Source organism: Chelmon rostratus, chromosome 12 (genome assembly GCF_017976325.1).
Source record: "Chelmon rostratus isolate fCheRos1 chromosome 12, fCheRos1.pri, whole genome shotgun sequence".
NCBI classification, from domain to species: Eukaryota; Metazoa; Chordata; class Actinopteri; order Chaetodontiformes; family Chaetodontidae; genus Chelmon; species Chelmon rostratus.
In genome coordinates, this window is record NC_055669.1 from 1799107 (window position 1) to 1824586 (window position 25480).

The 25480-nt window shown below is 42.0% G+C and overlaps 1 protein-coding gene across 1 annotated transcript in view; it reads right to left on the reverse strand.

Moving 5' to 3' along the window:
• LOC121614578 (cadherin-18-like) overlaps positions 1-25480 on the reverse strand; it is a 150501-nt gene that overhangs the window by 93759 nt on the left and 31262 nt on the right. The window contains exons 2-3 of the mRNA XM_041948516.1: positions 11048-11342; positions 805-924 (exon numbers count right to left, since the gene is read on the reverse strand). Coding sequence (XP_041804450.1) covers positions 805-924; positions 11048-11342 — 415 coding nt within the window. The remainder of the gene's footprint in view (positions 1-804; positions 925-11047; positions 11343-25480) is intronic.

Sequence of the window (25480 nt, forward strand, 5' to 3'; positions counted from 1 at the left end):
AGATGACAGAAAATGAGAGAGTAGAAGACATCCAAAGATCCAGTTCATGGCATTGCACTCTCAAGTGTAACAGCACTGAGAAAATCCAACTGCAGATATCACACATTATTATTATTGTAGCAGTTCAAGTGACATCTGTGCTATGATTTTCAGCCCTAGGCTTGCTATCAAAACCTGAAGCCGACACGGGTGTTTTTCATTACCATTATTACAGTTTGAATTGCCCAACCATAGTTTCCTTGGTGGCTATTGTCAGAATAACTAGTTGCATGACATTGGTAGTGAATATTTGACATATATGAATATTCTGCCTTCTGACATGTCTTAAAATGTATACAATATTTACCATCTATCTTTAGAATTAGTCTTTACAGTATGTAGTACGTGTGCTTTCCTGAGGAACAGTATGACAAGTCAACCAATACCAGCTTTACAAAGTGAACAACCAGCAGTGCTTTTTCACCAAAACTAATGGAGCAGGTGGAGGCTGTCGTTTGAAGGGCCTCCCCGCCTGTGACACTCGTCCCCATAAAGATCTGGCTCCATTGCCAAAAGCACTTCACAGGAACTCACCACCTGCATCGTTAAACACTATCTGGAAAGCCCTTTTATAACAGTTTTCCTAAACATTTACTGGATTCAGACAATAAAGTAAAAAGCCCAGTGCTTTCCTTGCCTTTTGGCGTCGTTAGCTTGTTTGCAGCACCACTTGTGCTAGGTGATTCCTGGCCGTCTACCTCTCTGTTTGTACCTTCCCTGGGCAGCAGTGAAAACGTATTTGAAGTGAACACAGAGCAGCTTTACCTGTCTTGGGGTCAACAGAGAAGTAGGGCTGTCCCTCTATGATGCTGTAAACGATCTTGGCGCTGTTCCCGTAGGTCGGGTCATCTGCATCTGAGGCTGTCACCTGGAAAACTGATGTTCCTGCAAATGATTAGATGGCGATTAGCCAAAAGCACTGACCACCACAAAGAAATAATGAGCAGGAGTGTTTGTGAATACTGATGAATTCCTTTCATGAACATAATAATGGGAAAGAATGTTACTTCTATTTACTAGTACTTTAAAAAAATCTTACGGAGGAAAACCTATTTTTTAACCAGGGCCACATTCTCATATTTGTAGCCTTTTTGGTCTATGAAGGCTATTTCAAATTGTCTTTTGAATCCAAACAAAACTAAACACAGACAGTGGCCCCCTGGATTGGCTATCGGAGCTAAGTGCATACTCAGACAGGTGCAGTTGCCCCCAAGAATTATGTTTTAGCCATTGAAGCCCATTTTGGGAGGTGATCAACTGGACCAATTCCAACATTTTTTGTACCCATTAGTCATTTAGACACCACAGTATGTAAATACGAAGTGTAGTGTATATACTCCATCACAGCTCAGCTCTTACTCTCTGATTGGTGCGCAATGTTATTATGTTGTCTTTTGTGTGTGTGTGTGTGTGTGTGTGTGTGTGTGTGTGTGTGTGTGTGTTTGGGCAGTGGGGGTGGCTCACAGATTTCAATCACTGACCAGGGATTTCAGTCATGTTGAATTGACAGGTATAAGGCAGTCATTCGTCTAACTGTATGAATGCCTTGGCTGTCACTCAGGGTTAGGATTACTGGCTAGCAGACATCAGTGTCCCATAGATGAGAGTGATTCTAAATGAGCAACTGCAACAAACGTGCGGCTCTGATCAACATTGCTTTGCTGGAGTGTGTTGTAGTCGCCTGAAAAAAAACTGGAGTAGAAGACAGAGGCCTGCTGGGTCAAACGTTCAGCTCTCCATATGGTATGCAGCAGCCGTAAACACCCCTACAAAACAATCACAGCATTGCAGGACATTGTGTCGTATATGTTAACCTCTGTTGAAGCAGAATCTAGCTATAGTTAAGAAACAATGTTTGTTAATACTGCTGATGAATAGTTTGTCTACAAGCAGCTAGCCAGGTTAGCTGGGTGGCCGCCCCCTCAATGGAAGCCTGCACTATAGTTATTGTACACACATCGCGTTTGACCCATATTATTAGAATAACACGCAGGGTGAAGAGTAACTTTCCATGCGGGAAAATAATTCTGTCGGCCTTGAACTTTTAACTGCATGTCATGGTCTTTATCAGTGAATGTCATATTAACACTTTTTTTTTATCACATTACCAAAATTTCACTTTGCTCCATGACAACTGAGCAAACTTCTGCTAATAAAAGTCATGATATGTGGTAAAAAGCCCTGGAAAAAGTTTCCTGTGCACTTGACCTAAATCTTTATCTTCACTTCTTGACATAGCTTTCACTAAATCGACTGCAATTTTTAAATGTGGCTCTGGCCCGAGTATCTCATTTCTACCACAGTCCTCCCAAACACATTAAATCACTAGCAAGCCCGAACACTAAACATAATGTGACTGTCGCTGCTGATGCACTGTGTCTCTGATTAGAATCTGAAATGAAGACTAAGCCACAATCAGTTTTCTTTAACAGAATGACAATATCTTGTTTCTATGTAAATGTGACGCTCTAAACTTCCCCCTATGAGCTGCAGTAAAACGCAGTTTGTGTTGTCAGCAGTGCTCTTGTAAAGAGCCACAGCCCATTAGCCTGACCATGTAGCAGCAGACAGGAGAAGCCAAAGCTTTTATCCATCCCATTCATCACGTAGACCTGTAGTGCATTTATTCTGCAAGCAAAGACAGCGGAAATGTTCGTTTCATGTTAGATTAAGGTTCCTCAAGTCTTTAAAATCCACACATATTAAATTATACATGTGTTTTCTTGTAAATGACCAACAATTTTGTTATAGTTTTTAGTGGATCTAGAGGAGCATAATCATGAGAGAGTTCTTAACTATGTGGTACCCTGTCTGTGTTCTAACAATGTCCTGCTGGAACAATCCACACTGTGCATTCATAGACTGTACTAATGGATAGCACATATGGTTCATACTGTTCATACATGAAGAACCATTTCTAGTTACACAGGATGCTAACTCTATTTACAGTATGTAGTAACAGTAGTCTTCAGTTAGTGTTTATCCATAAATACATATAATTTTCCTTTCTTTGCCTCAAGATTTTGCTTATTTTACTAATCTGATGTCATTGGCTTTACATATACAAACAGATTCAAGCTCATACCACAAAAGAGTCAAAAGAAGAAGACACTCTGTGTGCTGTGTGTGTGTGTGTGTGCGCGCAGACTCCAATGAAAACAGACAGTGGAGGCAAGAGAGGCAGACAGAAAGCAAGCTGATGAGAAGAGTTAGAAGTGAGCACCAAGACATCGTATTACTCAAACAACACTTGCGTAACAGTGTTGTTGGCAGCATGTCACGTGTTGTATTGAAGTTCATTATTTCAGGGTTTTCCAGGGCGAGAAAATAAAGTTTGTAGAACTTGGAAGGCAGACTCAACACCTCTCTAAAATGGTTTCAACAAGAAATGAACACTAAAACATTAATGAAGGTGGGATTTGTTACACTGTGTAGATAGTGTGTAAGATATGTGTAATTAGCTGCTAACTGAGTGTTTATTACCTGTATTATAATTACAAAGACTAACTTACAACTATTTGCAGTTTCTGTCATTTCTAATCATAGGATGGGAGAGATTCATGCTAGTCCACCACTTCAGCTGATGAGGAGACACCCACAAAAACAGCTGCTGCGGAAAATCTCCTCTGTCCCCCAGCCCAAGGATAGGAGGGATAGCAAGAGGAAGAAGAGGATGACTGGCTTCAGAAGCAAGTTGCCCAGTTGGAGGACTGCAGGGTGGAACTGCTACAGAGACCGAGGACAGTGAGCTCTCCAGGGTTGGGCAAGCTGTTGTAGAGGCCGATGTTTGAGAGGCAGTAGCAGTAGATTTGACAATAGAATAATTCAGCATTTCCAGACCCAGTTTATAAACTTTGCTTTTCATAAACTGTTGTAAACACTGTCCATAATTTTTCAAAAATCAGCTCCAGTAGCTTCCCAATAGAAGGACAGGGAAAACCTGGCCTCTGCAGTATGGATACAGCCTTAATATACGGGACATGCCAGAAAAGCTACTTGGTGCCCCTGTGTGTGACATTATTAGAGTTTTATTATTGATGCAATACTTTACACTGTAGCCTACAGCAGTGGATCACATTTTATAGGTTGACTGCGAAATCTATATGTAAATACATTAAAATGACAGTATGTCTGGAACAAGCATCTTCAAAGCCTTACTTTGCTTCAGTTAAGTGGCAGGGGACTTTAATCACGTTGAACTGAAGGCGGTGTTTCCCAAATTCACAAGTACATAAAGTTTCCTACCAGAGACACTAGCTGCGTTCCATTACAGCTGTTGGCAAAATAAAAGCGATATTTCTGAAATTTCGGCAAAGTTCGAATGCGACTTGCAGGTGTTTCTATGGAACAGTGTTTTGCGAACCAGCCGATATTCTCGTAAGTTCTCGGACGTCCCGCGAAATGTGTGTGCGTGCTGTGCGTCGGTAAAACTTAACACAAAGCCCTATAATTAAAAAGCACATGCTGAAGGTGAAATAAAGAAATGATCTGTTGACTTAGAGTGATCACTGATTTTAATGGTCTATTATTTATCACTTTGTTATGACGCGAGGCTCGCTGTGACAACGTCAGCTCGCGCCGGCGGAGCAGCAGCAGAATACAGGACTGTGAATTACTGGTGTCCTTTGAACACACTTTCTATCAGCAATTATGTGTAAATATTAAAGTTAATGGCGTGCACGCGTGTCTCCCACATAGCTGAGGTGCACACACTCATCACAAGTTCATCTCACGATTAATGAAAACGGAATGATTAGTGCGCACAGGACGAGATCACAGCTGTCACATTGTCTTTAACAGATCAGCCAGCGTGACAGCTGGGACAGCTGTAGTGTTTTTGTCTGCTACTTATTGAGATCCAGAAAACATAAAAACACTACAAAATTGACAAGACATTATATCTGACTGCATGCGGCCGTCCCGAAACAGGGAGTCCGCTGACCTCGGAGACGTGTAAATTCGAAAAAAGTGTTTCCATTACACTTTTGCGATACACCTAAATATCGACACGCTGAAAAACCACCTCATAAGAGCGTAAAAATGTTTTTGAAATATTTGAGAGGATTTTCGAAATTTAGGTGTTTCCATTACCGTTTTATTATTGCGATATTTAGGATTTGCGGATTTCTAGGGGCAATGGAAACACAGCTACTAACATTTTAGATCAAGTTTACTGCAACATCCCTGCTGCTTACAAGGCTGTAGCAGCTCCACACCTTGGCATGTCGAACCACATCTCCGTGAAACTCATTCCTGCCTACAAGCCTCTGGCCTGCAGAACAAAGCCAACCACCAGGACAGTACAGATATGGACTGAGGAGGCCTCCTCTGCACTTCAGGACTGCTTCGAGCTGACAGACTGGACTGTGTTCAGGGAAGAGGCAGACCTTGAGGAGTACACATCATCTGTATTGTCCTATGTTCAGTTCTGCACTGATGCTGTCCTCCCCGTTAAACACCATCACAGTGTTTCCCAACCAGAAACCATGGCTGGACAGCACAGTGCGGTCCCTGCTGAAAGCCCGGGAGACTGCCTACAGATCTGGTGACAGGCTGGCTTATAGCAGGGCTCGAGCAGAGCTGAAGAAAGGAATCAAGCAGGCCAAGCTCCAGTACAAAAACAAAATTGAAGATCACTTCAATAACAACAACCCCCAGAACATGTGGAGAGGCATCAGAACCATGACGGACTACAAGCCTAACACTCAGCTCGCCAGCCACGACCCCACCCTGCCTGACACCTTAAACAGCTTCTTTGCCCGCTTCGACACATCAGGCAGCAGAGAAGCTACACACCTACCCCGGCTGGAGGAGCAGCACCAGGTGACATCCACCCTGAGGAGGATCAACACCCGCAGAGCTGCAGGACCGGATAAGGTGTCAGGCAAGACTTTGAGGACATGTGCTGACCAGCTAGCAGGAGTGTTCCTGGACATTTTCAACCTGTCCCTGCAGCTGTCTATGGTTCCTGAGTGCCTCAAGTCCTCCACCATCATTCCGGTACCGAAGAAGACATCCATCACCTGCCTGAATGACTACCGGCCTGTTGCTCTGACCCCGGTAATCATGAAATGCTTTGAGCGGATTATTCTCAGGTACATCAGAGGCTTCATCCCCTCGGACCTAGACAGCCTTCAGTTCACCGACAGCGGGAATCGGTCCACAGAGGATGCTGTCTCCATCACCCTGCACACAGCCCTGACCCACCTGCAGCAGCCCAACACCTACGTCAGGATGCTATTTGTAGACTTTAGCTCAGCATTTAACTCCGTCATCCCAGACAAGCTGGCGCTGAAGCTACAAGCAGTGGGTCTGCCTGTGTCACTGTGCCACTGGATCAGAGACTTTCTCACCAACAGGCCTCAGGTGGTGAGAATAGGGAACATCACATCATCCCCTCTGATCCTCAACACGGGCACGCCACAGGGTTGTGTGCTCAGCCCGGCCCTCTTCACCATGTTTACTCACGACTGTGCTGCCATACATCCCACCAACATAGTCGACAACACAGAGAGGAGATACGCCAGCTCACCCAGTGGTGTTCAGCCAACAACCTGGTGCTGAACACAGGGAAGACCAAGGAGGTCATTGTGGACTTCAGGAGGTCCAGGAAGACGGATCACGCCCCCCTCCTCATGGACGGAGAGGTGGTGGAGCGTGTGGACAACATCAGGTTCCTGGGCCTCCAAATCACATCTGACCTTTCCTGGTCCATGAACACTTCCCGCCTGGTGAAGAAGGCACAACAAAGGCTCTTCTTCCTCAGGAAACTGAAACGAGCTGGACTCTCCTCTCGGTTGCTCGTCAATTTCTACAGGGCCACAATTGAAAGCATCCTCTGCCTTAGTGTGACAGTGTGGTATGGCAGCAGCACGCCACAGGAGAGGAAACAACTGGCACGGGTGGTTAAAACTGCACAGGCTGCCCCCTTCCTGACCTAGACTCTATATATGAAGGCCGGGTCAGGAAGAGGGCGAGATCCATCGCCACAGACCCCAGCCATCCGGGCCACAGACTGTTTGTACCGCTACCATCAGGAAAGCGGTACAGGAACATCCGCACCACCACTAACAGACTGAGAGACAGCTTCTTCCCCAGAGCTGTTAGAGCTATCACCTCCAGCAGCCCCTCACTGCAGTGAGAGACTGAGAGAACTGTGAACCACTGCACACCGCACTTTACACCTACACCTCCACCTCCACCTGCACCTTCTGTGTACTTAACTTTTAGGTCCACACATATACTTAACTAATTATATACATTTTAGTATATTGGCACATTTCATTTTCATTAGTATATTTTATTCTGTCGGTACATTTCACTGCGTATATTTTATATTTTATTCTGCTTGTATATTTTATTCTGTTGGCACATTTCACTTCCATATTTTATTGTTTATTGTTTAGTATATTTTATTGCCTTAGTATATTTTCATTCTGTTATATTTTTAATTGCTTTTACGAATATTTTTATTGCATGTTGGTTTATTTTATTTTATTGTAGTTATCTTAATTTTATTCTTTCTAGTCTTCTTATCTTTCTTACCATCTGTTCCTAACATGGGGGTTGCAATGAAAATTTCATTGACATGCGCAATGACAATAAAGACTCTTGAATCTTGAATTGAATCTTAAGGTGTAGAGTGATGCGTAATGAAATGAGAAGAACTGCAGATGGTCTACAGTAAATTCAAGACTGCATCAAAATGGAGGGGAAAAAAGTCACTTAATGTAGTTATGAAGTCTGCTTATGTTAGAAGCGGGCATATACTTGGTGTCACATACTGTAGCTATGTTGTACGTATGCTGTTGTGCTTCGTTCTATTGCTGCTGTTCTATTCTGTTAAGCTTCAGTGATTTATATGGAGCCCCTTACATGAGGACAACTACTCCGCCTGTAGAAACAGTTGTATAACATCTTCTGTGGCTCCAGAGAAGAGAAGAAAAGTGAAACGACTTTACTCAAAACCTACTGTACATAAGTTCTGTTTCGAGGTGCTTGTAGTTTTCTTGAGTACTTCCATTTTACTATACTACAGAAACCTTTTCAAGTGTGATCTATCTTTACCCCACAGCATTTATTTGACAGCTATATTTGCTGGTTACTTTGCTGCCAATTAAATACTGTATATGACATGCAACACATATCATCAGCTTAGAAGATATAATATAGATTGTTAGAGCTCAAGCTACATAATGGTGTAAAACTGAAATTCAATCATTACCGCTACATACACATTGACAGTAATAATAATACATAGCAATATATCATTGACAAGATCCATTATTCACGATGCTTATGAATGTAAGGCTATATTTATTGTATTTTTACATTGTGATCTTGCTACCTGTTCTTCTCTGCTACTCCCCTCAGCATTAATCCTTTAGGTTCGACGTACAGGCTGATGAAGAAGTTACGATCTTAAAGGTCTAGACTAAGGAAAAAGCTGCCTCTGTCAATTAGACATTATGTCAAGCCATCATGTCTCCTTCACCAGAGATCATGTGTGTTTCTACACTGTTTGCTGGTACCTTTAACCTCCATCCATCCATTATTTATAATGGATAATCTTATCCTTTGCAGGGTCGCGGGGTGCTGGAACCAATCCCTGCTGACATTGGGCAAGAGGTGGTTTCACCCTGGACGGGTCGCCAGTTCATCACAGGGCTGACACACAGAGACAAACAACCATTCACACTAACTTTCACACCTACGGGCAATTTAGAGTCAGCAACTAACCTTTTAACCTACAACCTTTTCACCCACAATTAGCTTTAACCTGCAGTACAAACTGCAGGTCACAGTAGCAGAGTTACTGAGGAGATCAAATCAAATACAGTTTAAAAGCTCCAAGAAAGTGAAGCGAGCGAGAGACAAGAGAGCAATGAATAAATGAGAGAGCGAGAAGATGTCCGACTGGGCAGCAGAGGGGCTCTGAAGTGAGTGAGAGACGGGTGCTTTAGGTGATGAAGAACAGGAATGGAGAGAAAACAGAGAGACAAAGCCAATGAGAGAGATGAAACAGATGAAGAGGGCCAGACAGTGGGAGAGATAATGATCAGTGTCCAGAGACAACGACAGGAGCTGAGAAGCAAGAAGTAAAGACAGCCAGTGAAATGCTGCCAGCTGGTCTTTAAACTCTGTTAGCTGTCTGTTTTTACAAATCTGGTTGATTGATGATGGGAATTAATGGGAGGATGATAATCTCTATGGAAGGGGAAACACTGGGAATGTTTTTTTAAATATACATGCAACTGACCTGAAGGACACATACATGAGCCAAAGCACACATTCAGAAAAGCCACAAAAACAAAACCATCATTCTCAATCATTCCCAGTAGCAGCCTGCAGGACTTTCAGTTTGCCAGCTGCTTTTGTTGGCACTCTCTTGTGTGCATATGTACAGTACAGTTATTTAAACTCCACAGTGAAAGACAATCAGATGATAGACAGTATGTTCCCAAATGTTTACATATGTATGCAAAATTATTTTTTTAAGCTAATTTCTCCTAATGTTTGTGTTTTCATTGCATCAATGCTTCGTTTTTAAATGAACAGATACATACATGCACTTTTTGGAAGCATTATAACCTAAAGGGTATCCCTAACTGGAACACTGTGTGAAATGTAAATCAAACACAATGTAATGATTTGCTAATCCTTAGTGATATATACTCAATTGAGCCTTTGGTAAACTCCTCCTAGAAAGAGCAACTGTTCAATCATAGCTCAGTTACTGTGGCCAAGCTTTGCATTTCTCCACATGAAGCAGTGTGCATTAGGCTGCAGGTAAAGTGGTGCCCAGTGCGGTTTGGAGGGCAGCAAACTTTTTTGTAGTCTTTGAAACACCTAAAAAAGTCCTATAAAATAACTATAGAAGTATAGAGGTTTCGCTTTTCTAATGTCTCTGGATGGAAAAGAATGTCAGTAGTTGGATACTTCTTTTACTTTAGTTAATTTAAACACAAGATACTTGTGCTCAAAAAGAGGATTCATTCTCAGTGAAGAACCTTGGAGCCCTAATCTGCCTCTATACCTGCCAAAGAGCAGTGATTCCTAACACGTCTCTGGGGGTCATCAGGTGGAAACCTCCCTTCAACAGCGTTTCGCCTACTTACTCCCACTACACCTCCAGGAGGTTAGGCAGTGAACTCCGGCGTCCCAGAGTCACCCCCCCTAGTGCCAGTTCACACTGCTCCTACACAATCCAAACAGCACCGCCACGTTCAACTGACCTAGAGATGCTCCAGGTAGTGGCCAGTACCGATGCTACCATTTAACTAATGCTAATGCTAACTGCTAAGAAGAACAGAAGAAGACAATACCGTTCTGATGCTACCATTTAGCTAGATGCTTTATGCTAAAGCTAGAGGAACAGAAATAATGAACTACTAATTACTACAAGGCCAGCAAGTTGTTCCTTTTCCGTAAAGTCTGTTGTTTCGTAATTTGTCCAGTGTTATTTTGCTGGAAATCAATAAACTGAGACAGTTGAGTGCAGCAGTCATTTTTTCTTGTATTTCCTGCATCAGTAAAAGTGCCTGCTTTACTTCCAGAAATGCAGATATATTGAGACACTGTGTTTGGTTCAAATTGTTTTCCAAATGAACATGCTGCTGGTCAGAAGGAGATCTGATTCATTTCAGTATGTGTGAATGAAAATGATGTTTTACATGGCATCCCAACTTTTTGGGATTTGCGGTTGTAATTTCTTGAATACTGGAACTCGTTTTAGCAGAGTAGATTTTTCTGCTGAATAGACCTCGTGGGCCATTATCTTCAAAGCAGACATTTTGACATTTCATAGCATAAAAAGCAGTGATGTAACATGAATAATTACTGTATTCCATTTATGTAAGTCAGTTGCAGGGCTCTGCAGTTGTGCATGCTGACTACTTACTTACAAGAAAACTTAACCGAGCCAATATTAATGTTATGAGCTGCAGCTGTGTGTTGGACTAAGTCAGTGTGTGTTATTAGAAAAGGGTGTGAAACGCTCCTGGCTCACCAACATCAGACATCTCAGGCACAGCTGCCGAGAACGGTCCATCAGGAAATGTTGGAGCGTTGTCATTGACATCCTGAACCTTGATGATGAACTCTGACTCTGCCTCCAGTGAACGGTTTGTCCGCCAGTCAATGGCCCTCGCATGTAGGACATACTGGGACTTCTTCTCTCGGTCCAGGCTCTTGGCTGCGTGGATGTCACCCGATGTCTCGTCAATTACGAAGATAGAGCCGGCCCCCTCACCAGACAGGATGTATTTCACAGAACCATCGCCCTTGTCAGAGTTGGAGTGGAGCTGGAGATGCAAGGAGAAAATGAGTGAGGGAGGGAGCGGTAAAGTGTCCGACAAGTCTGTAATACAGAGTAATAGCCAACTGTCAGGATGAGTGGTCAGTTAATGGTGAGGAGCAGGCAATGAGAGGCACAGCTATCCAATCCAGGGAGGAGAAACAGGAGTAGTGGAGGATGACAGGTTGTACAAAAGACTCAGTATCTGAAACAAGCTTCTGTCACAGTAAATGGAAAAAGGAGAGTGACAGAACACGTTTTACAACATGCAGTCCCTCCTGAGCAGGATGTGTCACAGAGCAAATTAAGGATGAAGAGAGGCAGGTACGTGACAGAGCAAGTGAAACTGAGACACGCTGATAAACACTATTTTACAGTTGGTGTTCGGTGTAAGTCAAACAGTTGTGGGGCAGTGAAAGTCTAGCTGCATGGGATTCATGACAACAAACACTGCCAGCCTAACTACATAAATGCTGAGTCTTATCTCAAATTATCTCTGCAGTAATGCCCAGTTAGACAATACAATAACTGCCCGATGACAGTCTGACATAGTGAATCATAGTGGACAACTACCAAGGTAGAGACAGAACGAGTAGGCTGCCAGAGGGTTTTTTGACTTCTCTCATTTCCAGGTCTTTTGTTACACCGACCAATAGGAACACAGAGCGCTCTTCAGTATACAACCGCATGTGCATGAGTACATGGTGGAGCAACGAGGAATGGCGGTGTTACCAGGTTCTGGTGAGTACTCCCATTAGCATCTAGCTAACGAATCATCTCTTTAGAATGGAGAACATTTGGATGCTTGCTGCTCGATTAGTAATTTAATTTCTTAAAGTAGAAACAGACAACTTTCAACTCCCCCGCAGACAAGCGGAACCTCAGAACCCAGTAACTCCCGAAAACACAGGACACTCAATCTGTTCCCAACTTTTCATGAAGAGAAGATCATCACAACTTTGGAAATAAAGGAGAAGAAAGAAGCACATTCACTGAAGAGGTACAGTGGAATAGTCACAACTTATATATATCTTTAGGTTTCTATATTTTATTGCAGTTGGATGACTTGGACCTCAGCAGCGCAGATGTGACAGAGGTGTCAAAGACCAGGGGACAGAGGGGGATCCACCTCCGCTTTACAGCCTCGACTACTGTTCAGCAGATAAGTGCACCAAGGCAATCAGCTCCACTGATCTCACTGGAAACCTCATCATCCCAGCATGGTCAGGTCACAGTCAATAGCCCTGAAACAGCACATTACACCAAGGCCAAACAGAAGTCAAGGGACAGGGGATCTGATGAACTTAAAAATAATGAGAAAGCTGCAGTTTTAAAGAATGAGCCTGAAACACTGGTGGGTGGCACTCAGGGTGTCGATCAAACATTTGGCTAACAGGTATTAACAGAAATTAAGCTAATCAAGGAGCCAGTGACCGAGATGCAACTGTGGCAGGGACAAACAAGTCAGAATAATGAAGCAGCTTACAATCAGAATCCATCCATCCATGTCAGTGAACTACCTGAGGGCAGCACAGGCACCACATGAGGACGATGAGGAGAGGGAGGCTGTACACTCTGCAATCATGACTTCACCTCTCTGTGCTGTTCATTGTGTTTGGTCTACACCCTGTTTCAGTGCGACTCTGAGCGACCATATCATTCCTTAAAAGCCATTTAAGTCAACCAGCTGTGTTATAATAAAGCTGCTCTGCTGATTTGCACATTCCAAAGTGGCAGCTATGTTTGTGAATCATTTATTCATGCTGAGGAGGCTTGCTCATGCAAGAGCATTTAAGTGAGGTTTCAATGAGACAAGGGAAGCAAAGCAAATACTGTGGCTATCACATGACATTTAATTTCAATAAAGCTGACATTTCCCAAAAATTGTCATCCATTCTTCAAAATTACGAATACATGTAGTGCAAGAAGCTTTAGTATTCAAGTTAAACATGTATGTAGAAATTGAGCACTGTGATGCTTATTAAGCCAAAAGTACAATTTAATGGGATGAAGCATTCCAGTCTTCAAAGTCCAGGATGTTTCAAATGTAGCAACTGAGGAGCACGTTAGTGTCATGTCTATCACTGTCGCTCTTTGGTTGTGGTGCAGACTATAGCCATGACTCAAGTGTGATGTGTTGATAATGAAGGAAACACTACTAGTAGGCAAGCATTCATTGAGCCACGACACACTGTGCAGAACTCAACAGTCCAAAAGCAGAACTTAGACATAATGGGGGAAAAAAGAAGGCAATCCATGATTATAAAGAAGAAATAAAACACTGAACATTGCACTGTTCTACTAGTGCTGCCAAAAATGAACAAGCAAGTACTGATTCTTTTCTGAGTTCTTTATATCTATATAATCTGTCTATATCTTCTTCCATCTATGGTTTATATACATATCATTTACATTTCGTACTGCCAGCAATAAGAATGGTGGCATGACGGCCTTAAACAGTGCTACAAACTCACTCAAAGTCTGTGTTACAAATTTCAGCTCTCTGTCAGGCTTGCTGTAAGTCACACATAAAACCTAAGTGCACTTAAATGTAAGTGGACTCTGGTCTGAATCTGGACTAAAATGAATTTAGATTTGGCCCAGACTGTCATCACATTACCTCACCCTTTTAAGACCAGCTGCCACATTTAGCCAGCTGATTGTCAGAGTCAAGCCCAAGTTGCAAAAGCAAAATGACATGTTCAAAACTACCTCTGTGCAGCAAACAGAGATCAACTAACTGAATTTAAATCTAAGGATGGTGTTTGTTGCATATAAAACCTTGAAGAGAGGTGAAAAACCACTAACACACCAAACATGCTCATTTATAACCAAACTGCCGTGTAACAACCACAAAACCTAACCAGCTGAAATCAGCAGTACTTTAAAACCAAGTGGACCCAGGACTGGGCCGTGGGCCAGCATCTCCAACTATGAATACAATGAAAAATTTTATACAGAAATATGGTTAGTGTACACAATTGTGGAGTCTTTAAACTTAAATATGAGCTGGTTAATGCAACCTTCAAGAGATACTTGTGATATTGTGTGAAACCTCTGCGACTTGTATTTGAGTCCCCCTGCCTTGAGCGGTACAGCTGGTGACTGACGCTTTCCCCTCTGGGCTTACTGTGGTATGTGCTTGCTGCTGAGGCTGTTCAGTACTACAAACCCATGTACTCGGCCTGACTCGACCGGACTCAGCTGCTGCTGATACCGTGTCTTGTGCACACTCACTGCCCTCCACACTTCCCGTACGTGACCAGCATCATTCATGTACCACAGTCAGACAGAAGACTCTGTGCTTGTTAGCCTGTTAGCGTGTGGATACTTTTCCTGCTGCCTGCGCAGACTGACAAGACTCACTGATTCACTTTGGCTAGTAATGAGAGAACTTTCAGTGCTTGTTTGTGTTAATGATAGTTTTGCAGATTAATTTTAAAACTTTTGTCTCCATGGCCAGAAGCCAGGTTCTTGCAGGCCAGAGGCCATCTGTCCGATCCTGAGGAACGCAAAATCTCAGGAATGTTTTGAGAGAGTTTCTTCAAATTTGGCACACACGTCCACTTGGCCTAAAGGATGAATGGATCAGATTTGGTAGTGAGGCCGAGGGTCATGTTCACTGTGACGTCAGGTTCATCTGATTCTTGTGTATGTGATGTCTGAGGTCAGAAATGACCAGCTGGACTCAAGGATAAACAGATTTTAACAGATTATAATTTCTTGTTCACAAAAGATGTTTTTGGCCATGATTCCTAGTCCAAAGTTTCAAACCAAACCACGTTGGTGATGACATTTTTTTTAATCCAGAAGGTCAAAGGTCATATTCACTGTGACATAATGTTCCTCTGAAACACTTTTACTCAACACCATATCTCAGGAACAGAAGGAGACAGACAGAAGAAGATCTATTGTCATGACACGACTTTTTGTTCTGTGAGAATCAGCTTTTATTGGCCAAGCGTGTGAACACAAACAGGTGTGGGTGCGTGATGTTGTTGCGCTATATCGTGAACAGGCCATTGAACATTTTGTAAGAAATCTATATGGATTGCAATGTTAATATGTAAACAGTATGTTCTAACGAAATTGTCTGAACAAGTTTATTGGGTTTCATGTTAACGTGAGAAACCTTTCCATGAAATGAAATGTTTCATGTTCAGCACTTTTGCTGTTTAAAGTTGAAATGCTGTTTCTTTGTATGTATAACTCGGCTAATTAGGGAGAAGTGTGTCAAGGTCCAAGCACTACACTGGCCTATGCCTGCCCTAGTGCACCACTGGCCCATCCTAAACACCTGGGAGAATACATATTTTTGTAACTTTTTTTCACTTCTTAGAAATAAGGTTTTCTAGATTAAAAGTAAACTTTGTCAGCTGTTGAATTCATTAAATGCAGTAACACGAGATTTAATTAATATACCTAAGTTAGCGTTTTCAACCTAGTTCACTTTAATTAGTATAACTTAAACCGAGGAGTTGTCAAATCTACAAAAGCTGTTTGTTTTGATACAGCGTAACAGTGTTAATTAAATTGTACATTCTAAGCCGTCTAGTAAAACTGTCCTAGATGAGGTCCAGTAGGAATGATGTCGGTCAACAACAACAACTGATGATGGTGGGTGTGTCGGCCTGTGGCGGAGCTGTGACGTTGGCATTGTGGTGGAGTCAGACCACCTGTGGGTAAATGGAAAGTTTGTTAGCAGCTGTGTTGACGGACAGTATTGGCGATTTGAAGCACTCCCGGTGTAGTTGTAGTGTGCAGGCTAGTGGCGGCTCGGAGCACAGCTGGGTGAACAGTGATAGCTGGATGGAAGTACATTTTTTGCTAGAAAAAATTATTCAGTCATTCAAGGCAAGCCAAGAATCCATCAGTTTTGTGCAGGTACTGTTGAATATAGTGACACAAAGTAGGAACAGTTTATGCCAAAGAGAAGTGAAGGTGTCTGAGCTTTTCAGCCAGTTAGGAGGATGAAGTAGAAGGAGATGTAACGTAAGAAGAGGCACATACTTAAATTTATACTTAAAAAATATGAATTTAATTTCAGCCTGATTGAGCACTACAGGTTAAAACATGGCCACTTTGGCCATGCACATACTCAACTTGTCCACTTAGCTGTCGTCATTGTTCATGTAATGGCTTTGGCTCATTGAGAGAATTTTTTGCTCATGTTAACAGGCATCCAGTCATGTTGTTTTGGATATGAAGAATACTGAAATACCCAGTCTTACAGGTCAGAGGCAGCCTACAGAGGTGGCTTTTTGTGCAAGAATTGGGCCCCATTTTCTATTTTAGTCTTTTGTGAACATTGTAAAACTTTGTGGAGAACAATGTAAGAAGATGGAGAGTGTTGATTGACAGTATTTTAAACTCTTGGCAGCTGGCTAGGTTGGTTATCTGTGGGGCTGTGTTGTTTTATTGGTATTAATGAACCTGTTCACCAAACAAAGTACTGTGATTTGAATTTACTTAACTACTTTGTGTGAAATTGTTGACATAATACGTTTAATTTGAGATTACTAAGAATAGTTTAGTTGGTCTTACTAAATGCAGTAAAGTTAAATTTACATAAGCAAGTTAAGTCAGTATGATGCAATACATTGTCATGTCTCGTCAGATCTGTTAAGTGTTTTTGTTCACGAGCGTCATGTCTTGTCTTGCACTTCCTGTTTTATTGTGAAACCTAACTCTCCTCTCGTTTCACCCCTTGACTTCCCGGTGTGTTTCCCGCCTGTCTGATTGTCTACCCCGCCCTAATTGTCTCCACCTGTTCCTTGTTACCTCGTGTATATATAGTCTGCGTCTCCCTTTGTCCTGTGCCAGATTGTCTTGTGCCATGTCCTCGTACCAAGCCTTGATTTATCTAGCTCTCTTGATCCTTGTCTCCTTGTTTGTGCCTAGTGTTTTTCGTAAGTCATTGTTGATTATTAGTATTATTCTAGTCTTAGTATTTGATTCTGTTGTTACTTTGTATCTAGCCAACTGAGCCCTTTTTGAGTTTTTCATTGCCTACCAAATTATCCTTAGCATCTTTTGTTTGAACTTTGTTGCCATACGGTGTATGTGCTGTTGTTTATTATCCTGAGCGCCTTTTGTTAAAATAAATCATTTCCTTTTTTGTAACCTCGCTTGTGTCTGAGTCTGCATTTTTTGATAGCATTAAATTACATCTAACACAACTCAGTTTTGTAGAAATTGCTGACATAACTGGATTTAGTCAAATTAACAAGTTGTTTTTTGAGTGTAACATCAGTTTCCAGCTGTATAGAATACATGTTAGAATACAGATGAAGTTCGTAACTGCAAGTGCATTTCCAATTGTAAATAACCAAGAAAACAATGCATCTGAAAACCTGAAAATTCCTGCTTCACTTGACTGTCTCTGTATTGTCTTGAAAGCATAGACTGTTTCTGATGAGACAAGCTCATGAACTGACAGCACAGCGCGACGCTGTTTTCCTGGTAAAAGTCAATGTAGCTGACCCAGCAGTCGATCTCTTTCTCCCTGCGATCGCCTTCAAACGAATAATTATCCGGCCAGATCATCCGAACAAATTGGTATTTCCTGACATATAATTGACAGGGCAGCGATGTCAGGATGCTATGCCTCGTTTTCCCATGATCTGAGCGGTATACCTGTGTATGCCCCTTGTAATAAATACAAACTGTCACAGAGACATAAGCAGCTGCATCTCAACACTGAAAATGTTAAGAAAACGATTGAATAACTATCAACCGTTTAGTTAGGCTTTACTCATGATGTCACAAAGGTGCCAAAAGCGTTTGTGGAAGAGAAACCCTGAGAATGTTTTTGTCCCACCACTACTCTTGATTTATGAATGGCCATTTCTTGTGTGTGCCCTTTATGTAGCAATGCATTAAAATGAATGATTGTGGCAGTCAGATTTATGTTGGGGCTGAAGGACATCTACTTTTCATGCAGGAAGCCGAAGATCACCTCCTAACATGATCTTTCCCTAACCTTAACAATGCTGTAGTTCCTATGAATTTTCAAAACTGGCACACAGTGTTTTAGCCTACATTTACAGACTGGCAGGGGGCTGTGCACCCAAACAGAATCTAAACCACGTAATATAGTCCAGTCCAGTTGAGTCCAAAGCAACCAAATACAGCAAAGGCATGCACAGACCTTTCCATTGGATAGTCAAAACTACCATTGAAAAATACATGGGTCAACACAGAGGGATCCATTCCTCCAGCAGTCTATACACGTCTAAAGAACACAAAACACAACCAAATGAAAGAAATGCTGCAAATACAGTCAACACCACCAACTGCAGAAATGCCGCAGGTAGCACAGGCAGCACAGGCAGAACTGCCTCCAGGACACACTGAAAAGCAATTAGCTGGATAGATAGGGTAGAATGTGAACAGCAAAGGCAGAACTGAGCAGATAGTTGGGACTAAGAGCCACTACTAAAAGTTCATTGTCTAGGCTACAGACATGTTCCTTGGCAGTTATATGTCAGGCGTTGCACCATCTGTTGTCAGTGACAATGGCAGGCCCTCCTCTTTTTTTCAGTTTGCAGCAGATGATGACGTAGGATATTAGACCATTTGTCTGATTCTTTTGGCAGCGAAGAACAACCATTGTTTAAAGAAAAGTATGCTGTATGTGATTATCTCGTCATGACTTCCTATTATAATGAGGACACCGTCCTGTTAACCTCTTATTATACTGTAACTGTAACAAGGTAACTGTTCAGTTTTACCAAACCAACATTCACAAATTCACATTATTCCTTATGTTGATTTTGTCTGTCTGTAAAACCTCCAGCTGACAGTGGAGTTTCTGGTATCTCCCTGCACTGAGCAAACTCTCACAGTTAGTGTTCTTGTTATATGAGCACTCTCTGTTTTGAGAAGATCTACCTTGTACTTGCTACAGGAAGGATCTACACCTGCAGGCAGGTATTAACTTTGTCCAAGCTCCTTGCACAAATCCCACTTGGCCTGTGAAGGCAACGCAGCTGGAGCTACAGGCACGCAGGCGTGTTGCAAGTTGCGTGTTGGAAGCACCACAGAGATTGTAAAATATAACATTGCTTTGTGTATCCAGAGGAAGATGTTGCTTTCGAACTTTCCCATTTTGTGGCAGTTTTGATGATAAAAAGTAAACTTAGGGTTAAATTTCACATTCAGTGCTGGGACTTGAAAATGCAGCCTCAACAGGTGCTGACGAGGACAATGTGGAGTTAGATGTCAGTTTTCATTATGTAAAGCCCGGACTTGCACAACACATAAAGTGTAAGGCTTTAACTTAAGACCGTGGTGTCATTGCTGTATTTTTTTTTTTTTTTTTTTTCAGTGAGTGACATCTTTCTTATTCAAGACGCAAAAGCCACTGGCATATATTCAAAAACTGACATTGACATTTATCTACAGAAATGGAAAAATATAATGGGACTTAATTAAGAATTAAGAATTTTTTGAAGGTCTGTCACCCTAAATTAAAGGTCTGGATGTACACATAACAGATCTAAAGCATGATCACAGGGTGGATGCTGACATTATTGGTATTGACATTATTGGTGCTGACATTATTGGTATTGCAGCATCAAGGTATATTATATTAATATATTAATATTATTAATAATATTAATATTGCAATGCCAGGATGGACATTTCTCCATGAACCAAGGTCTCAATCATAAAGCTACAAGGCAAACACTTTTACCAGAGGAAAACAAAATAAGAAGAGATTTTATTAACTTCATATTTGTGATGGCAGATTCAGAATTTGAATTTGGCATTCGCTAAGGAGCACGGGATATGGAATGTCAACTTTTAAACCACTTTAAACCGTTTTAAACCACAAGTTTATACAGAACCAGGAGATGCTGCCAAGCTGCATTTGAATAGATGATGTAAGAGTTAAAGGGCATGTGTGCAGACCACAAGACCATCGACACAGCTGTTTCAGACAGTAGCTGACAGTAGGTTGATCACTTTGTGTGGTCATCTTGAGTTTTGGATATGACAAAGTGGCTTTGACTTTATATTATGTCTACTGTGTGAATGAACAGACTGAGACACACCTGTTCTTTGTGATTATAACTTGTTTTCTCTGCATGGAAAGTTCCAGTAGATAAGTTATTTTACAGCTCCACTGTTTTAGCACACGATCTGTTTTGCAAAGGTAGAGAATATTATTCATGACACGAGGGACATGGTGGATATTCTAACAAGCGGCATGCTTCCTCACACCCTGCTTTCTAAAATATTGTTGGAGAGAACAAAGAGTCGAGGGAGGCAAATCTTGACACAGTCAGTGCCATAAAACGAAACAGAAACAGACACGATACAATGACTTGCAGAGGGAGAAAGAACAGAAATACACTGCCAGTGTGAGCTCAAACAACGCTGCAGTGTAAAGACAAAGAAAAATCCATCTCCCTGGCACGAAATAAAACATTTAAAACAAAAAAAGAGCAGACTGGAGAAGACAAAGAAAACAGGGGAGGAGGATAAAAATACAGCAGCATGGAAACAACAGTGTTTCTAAGCAGCAGCTGGCGAGGAAGGAGCAGCAACTGACATTTTGAGGCTAAAGTAATTCCCCCTGTGCATGTCTCTCCAGCTAGAAGAACAAAGGCTTGTGAAGGTGTGAAATATGAATCAAAAAGTGTGTGGGCGGCTGGGAAGCGATGGTTATTAATTTAAACAGGTTAATTCCCTTCTGGTGGGATTTACAGGACATGCTACACTAAGCTCCATCATTAACCATGAGAGCAGAGGCATGACAAGGTGGTTTCACTCTGATTTGATTTACTTTATCCAGTTTATATAACAGCAGTGCATCATTCTGTCAACAAAATGAACAAGTGTAAAGAGGCTTTGCTGTGGGGAGTTCCAGGTTGTTTGGGTTTCCTCCTGCCTTCGTCCTTGAGCAGTACGGCCCCTCAGAACTGGTTCAGTCCCCCGGTGTGGTCCCTTGGCTGCCCACTGCCTTAACAACTGTAACTGTGGGTCACATGTAGGGGAATGTGGAATATAGAAAAAAGATATCAGTGAAATAGAGTGGCTTGTCTGTTCCAACTGAATTATTTGAATCAAACTATTTAAATATTTAGGATACTGTGAAAGTCTGCTGCGATAAGATTCATTTGAAATGTTGCACAGTGGTATAGACACATGTTATTGCTCTTCATTTCTGAGGAGGTTACCTTGCATTTGTTTTAAGCTGCAATGAAAGGCAACACTGAGGAAGAGGAGGATGAGACGAGCAAGCAATAAGCAAGAAAATAGATACAACTTTTGATGATGGTCCAGTATATCTTTGGTATTACATGCTAACATGCTACACTTAAATGGTAAACACGGTGAACATGATGCCTGCTAAACATCGGCATGTTATGCGGTATGGACAGATTTCTCGGTTGCAATATTGCAGTACTTGCTGAGTGGGCAAAACGAAGGTTGAGGCGCAGTCCCTGCTCCAACAAATGCAAAGAAAAAAGCACATGTTTTCACCCGTCACATTAGGGAAATAATTTCAGACAGGCAATTTTGCCACAGGGTTTACAAAGTCCAACATTGTCAGTCCCCGAGTGCATCGACCTAATTCAGGCACTAAAAGAGAAATGTGCTCGGTTTGGAGACAATTCAGAGTGGGATTTTGAACGAGCGACGAAGCTAACAGAAGAGCTGACACAGAAAAATAAACTCGCGAGCTGGGACATCACAGCTGGGACCAGAGGGGGAAGACTCCTGCTCAGGCTCACTGGTGAGGCGGCACGATGTTTGTGTACGAGGCACAATATGTGAATCGTGGTTTGTGCAGTTTAAGTGCAGCTCCCAAGATGCTGAATGGATATTATCAGTGTATGATTGTGCTGATGTCATGACCACAAAGAGGAAGAAGAAAGAAGAAAATACTTTGCTAAAGTTGTGTGTGTTTGTGTGTGTGTGTGTGTGTTTGATGATTTTTGGAAAGGTATGTACTGTAGGATGAAGAAGTGGGGCTCAGTGTGGGTTGAGTCAAATGCTTGACTTTCCTTCATGTTTCATTTTTTTCATTTATTGGTTTACCTGAGTTTGACATTAAACATGGACATGAACAAAGGGAGTTGCATCTTCAAAGACCTCAATACTTATGCAGAAATATTCTATAAAGTGAAACCATGTGTTGCTGCAGACTGATAGCTATAACTACTGCACGTATTTCTTGACAATGAGGAATCTGATTTGGACGGATTTGCCTTGTTCAGCAGTGAGCCTGGCTCAAGATGTAAACTTATCTAACTGATTTCACCTGTTGTGTTTGCTCACTGTAATGTATCCTGGCTTGGAATGTGCATGTTGATACTGACAGCCTTTACCTGCACATAGCCTACATGTGAGAGGTTAATTGATACATGGAAGGTTGCTTGTAGTTATTATTTTGATATTTCCAATTACTCCTGCTATTTTGTATTAGTTGCAAGGGACCCAGCAATTAAATTAAGTATAGGTTAACTTCAGTAATTAACAGGTCAATTTGCAGTCACATCCTTATCTCTTTATATGCAGGCAATGTTTCTATTTCATAATTCAGTCCTTTATCCAGTACTGATGTTTGTGAATATACCACATGGCCTCTGCTCCCAGGTAATGCCGTTTCCGTGGCCATTCATAATAATACCATACCAGATTTTAGCAGGAGAGAACAGATGCTGGTAGACTATAGAGAATGGACATATGCCCCATGGTTGGGTTGTAAAGTGGAGGAATAAACTACATCCCATTGTCCATCTGAGTCTCTGATTGCAACAAACACATTATATCCAGAATTATCAAACTAAATCTGTATTGCTATTTTTATTTCCTTTCCAACTGTCATGCTGCTGATGTCTGTGCTTGTTTTCTTGGACTTAAAAAGATGCCTTTTTTTGTTTATTTAGGCGTATTTGAGGGTGAGACTCTACACTCACACATGTATAGCAAGAGTAATCACACATTCTGGTAATGTTAGAGAAGTTTAAAATAGTCTTTTTGTTGCATGAGCAGCTTGTTTTAAAAATGTGACATGTATAACACAGTTTAAGTACATTAACGCTGCTTGAATTGTTGCTAAGCCACAACAAAAATGTTTGTAAAATCCATTTATATTGGCACATAAGGAATACTCCAGGCACTCTTTGCTTTCCTGCATGATGTTCATGCCACCAACGATAAGATAACAACTTAAGTAAGTAAAAATGCCAGCTTGTCATCAGAAAATACGCCTAAGGTCTTATGATGGACATGTATCAGTGAGTGCAGGTCCAGCTTATCAGAAACTCGCTGCTTGTCTATTTCTGTGAAAGAATGAGACAGAGAGTAAGACAGACAGAGGGGGCTCCCACATGTGAATATGTATTTTTGTGAGTATGAAAAGCCAAATGAATGAATACATCAAACACATATCATCCTTCACCAGCTGAGCGCCTCAGACTGATGGTGCCAATGCCGTGCTACTGCGAAGCCCTCACCAAGAACCCTGAGCACACACACAACCATGCCTGACAACACACAGGGCACGTTCACACACACATACTCGCCTGGCAAGACATCAAGCAGTCAAAAACAGACAGGGGCGCACGCACGCACATACACACACACACACACACACACACACACACACACTCACTCACTGCAGCTCTTCTTAATTCTTGGCAGCAAGTGTATTCCCTGAACAGATTAGTTAACTGATCTCTACAACACACACACACACACACACACACACACACACACACACACAGACTGACAGTCTCACACACACATGTGGACAGGGTGCAGGATGCAGAGAGCCATTCATATTGGCTGCAGCTCTTCTTTTGATATTTCGGACTGCACTTCATGGTGTTAAGCCAGTGCTGAATTGACAATACACACAGACACACACCGAATTCCCTTCTCACAGGTAGAGTAAGCCCATGCACACACAGCTGCATATACCCTAAAGTCAGGCAATTATTCCCCGCTGAGGAAACTGATAACAATATGAATGCTAATACGCGCTCTTTGAAACAGTTTATGCTGTTTAAATGCTATTTAGATAATCACCTCATTCAAATACCCATAAATCCACAGTGATCCTGCTGCTTTTTCACTTGTTTTCTTAAAGCCCTGCTTCTTCGTGTCACTTTCAGTCTTTGAATTTTAAATGACAATGGATTTTGAATGACCATGATCTGAGGACCGTTTGAGGACTGTTTCCTAAACTGTCGTTTTCAAGGGCGAGATTTTAACTGTCCAGTTCATCGTGCTGCTGTACATTAGAAATGTGAATATATTGTTTCTATATTCTCCTGGAATAGCAGAAACAATTATTCAATTATTCATGTTGAAAATCATGATATGATATGAGATATATAATGTGGATACACACACACACACATTTGAATATACATGTTCCAGGAGCTGTTCTAGTGGATGAACATATCTTGAAGGGGTTAATGGAAAGACAAAGCCAATTGCTGCTATTTCTCCCGACTTCAGCTCCCCTTACGTCGACATGCAAACCCCCACCACCGTCCTCACTTTTCTTAGCGACTTTGCAGCAGTGTCCATATGAAAGGCTTTCTGTGAGGCCACATTTAATGCATGAGCAATGCACCCAAGATGAGGGCAATCTCTGCTTCCACTCTGGCTATAATCATGTTTGTAGCATTATCAGTTACCAGGGCTGGTTCTTTATCAGCAATGTGCCAGTCAACACGTGTCTTTCGGTAAAGTGCCTGTATTTTCCCCTGTGATTCACTGAATGCTCTCGTCAGTCAGACGTGACAGCAGTGTGTAGGATTTAGTGGCATCTGGCAGTGACGGTAAAGACTGGTAAAGACTCACCCCTCCATTTCCAGCTGTGTAGGAAAACCTAGGTGGCTGCAGAACTCGTGAAAAACATGAAAGCTGCTCTCCAGAGTCAGGTTTGTCTGTCCTGGGCTACTTTAGAAACACGGTGGTGCAACATGGTGGATGCTGTGGACATAAAGAGCTCTTTCTAACGTGACAAAAATGAAAACCGTGATGACCTCTGCTGCGTCATCTTGTGTTTGCTGTGTGAATCACCTGTTTCTCTGCTCACTCTGCAGGTGTGAGTGAAACCTGGAACAGCTGAGGACCCCGGTGTGTTCCCTGTGCCACTCTGTCGGCTTTGCAGCA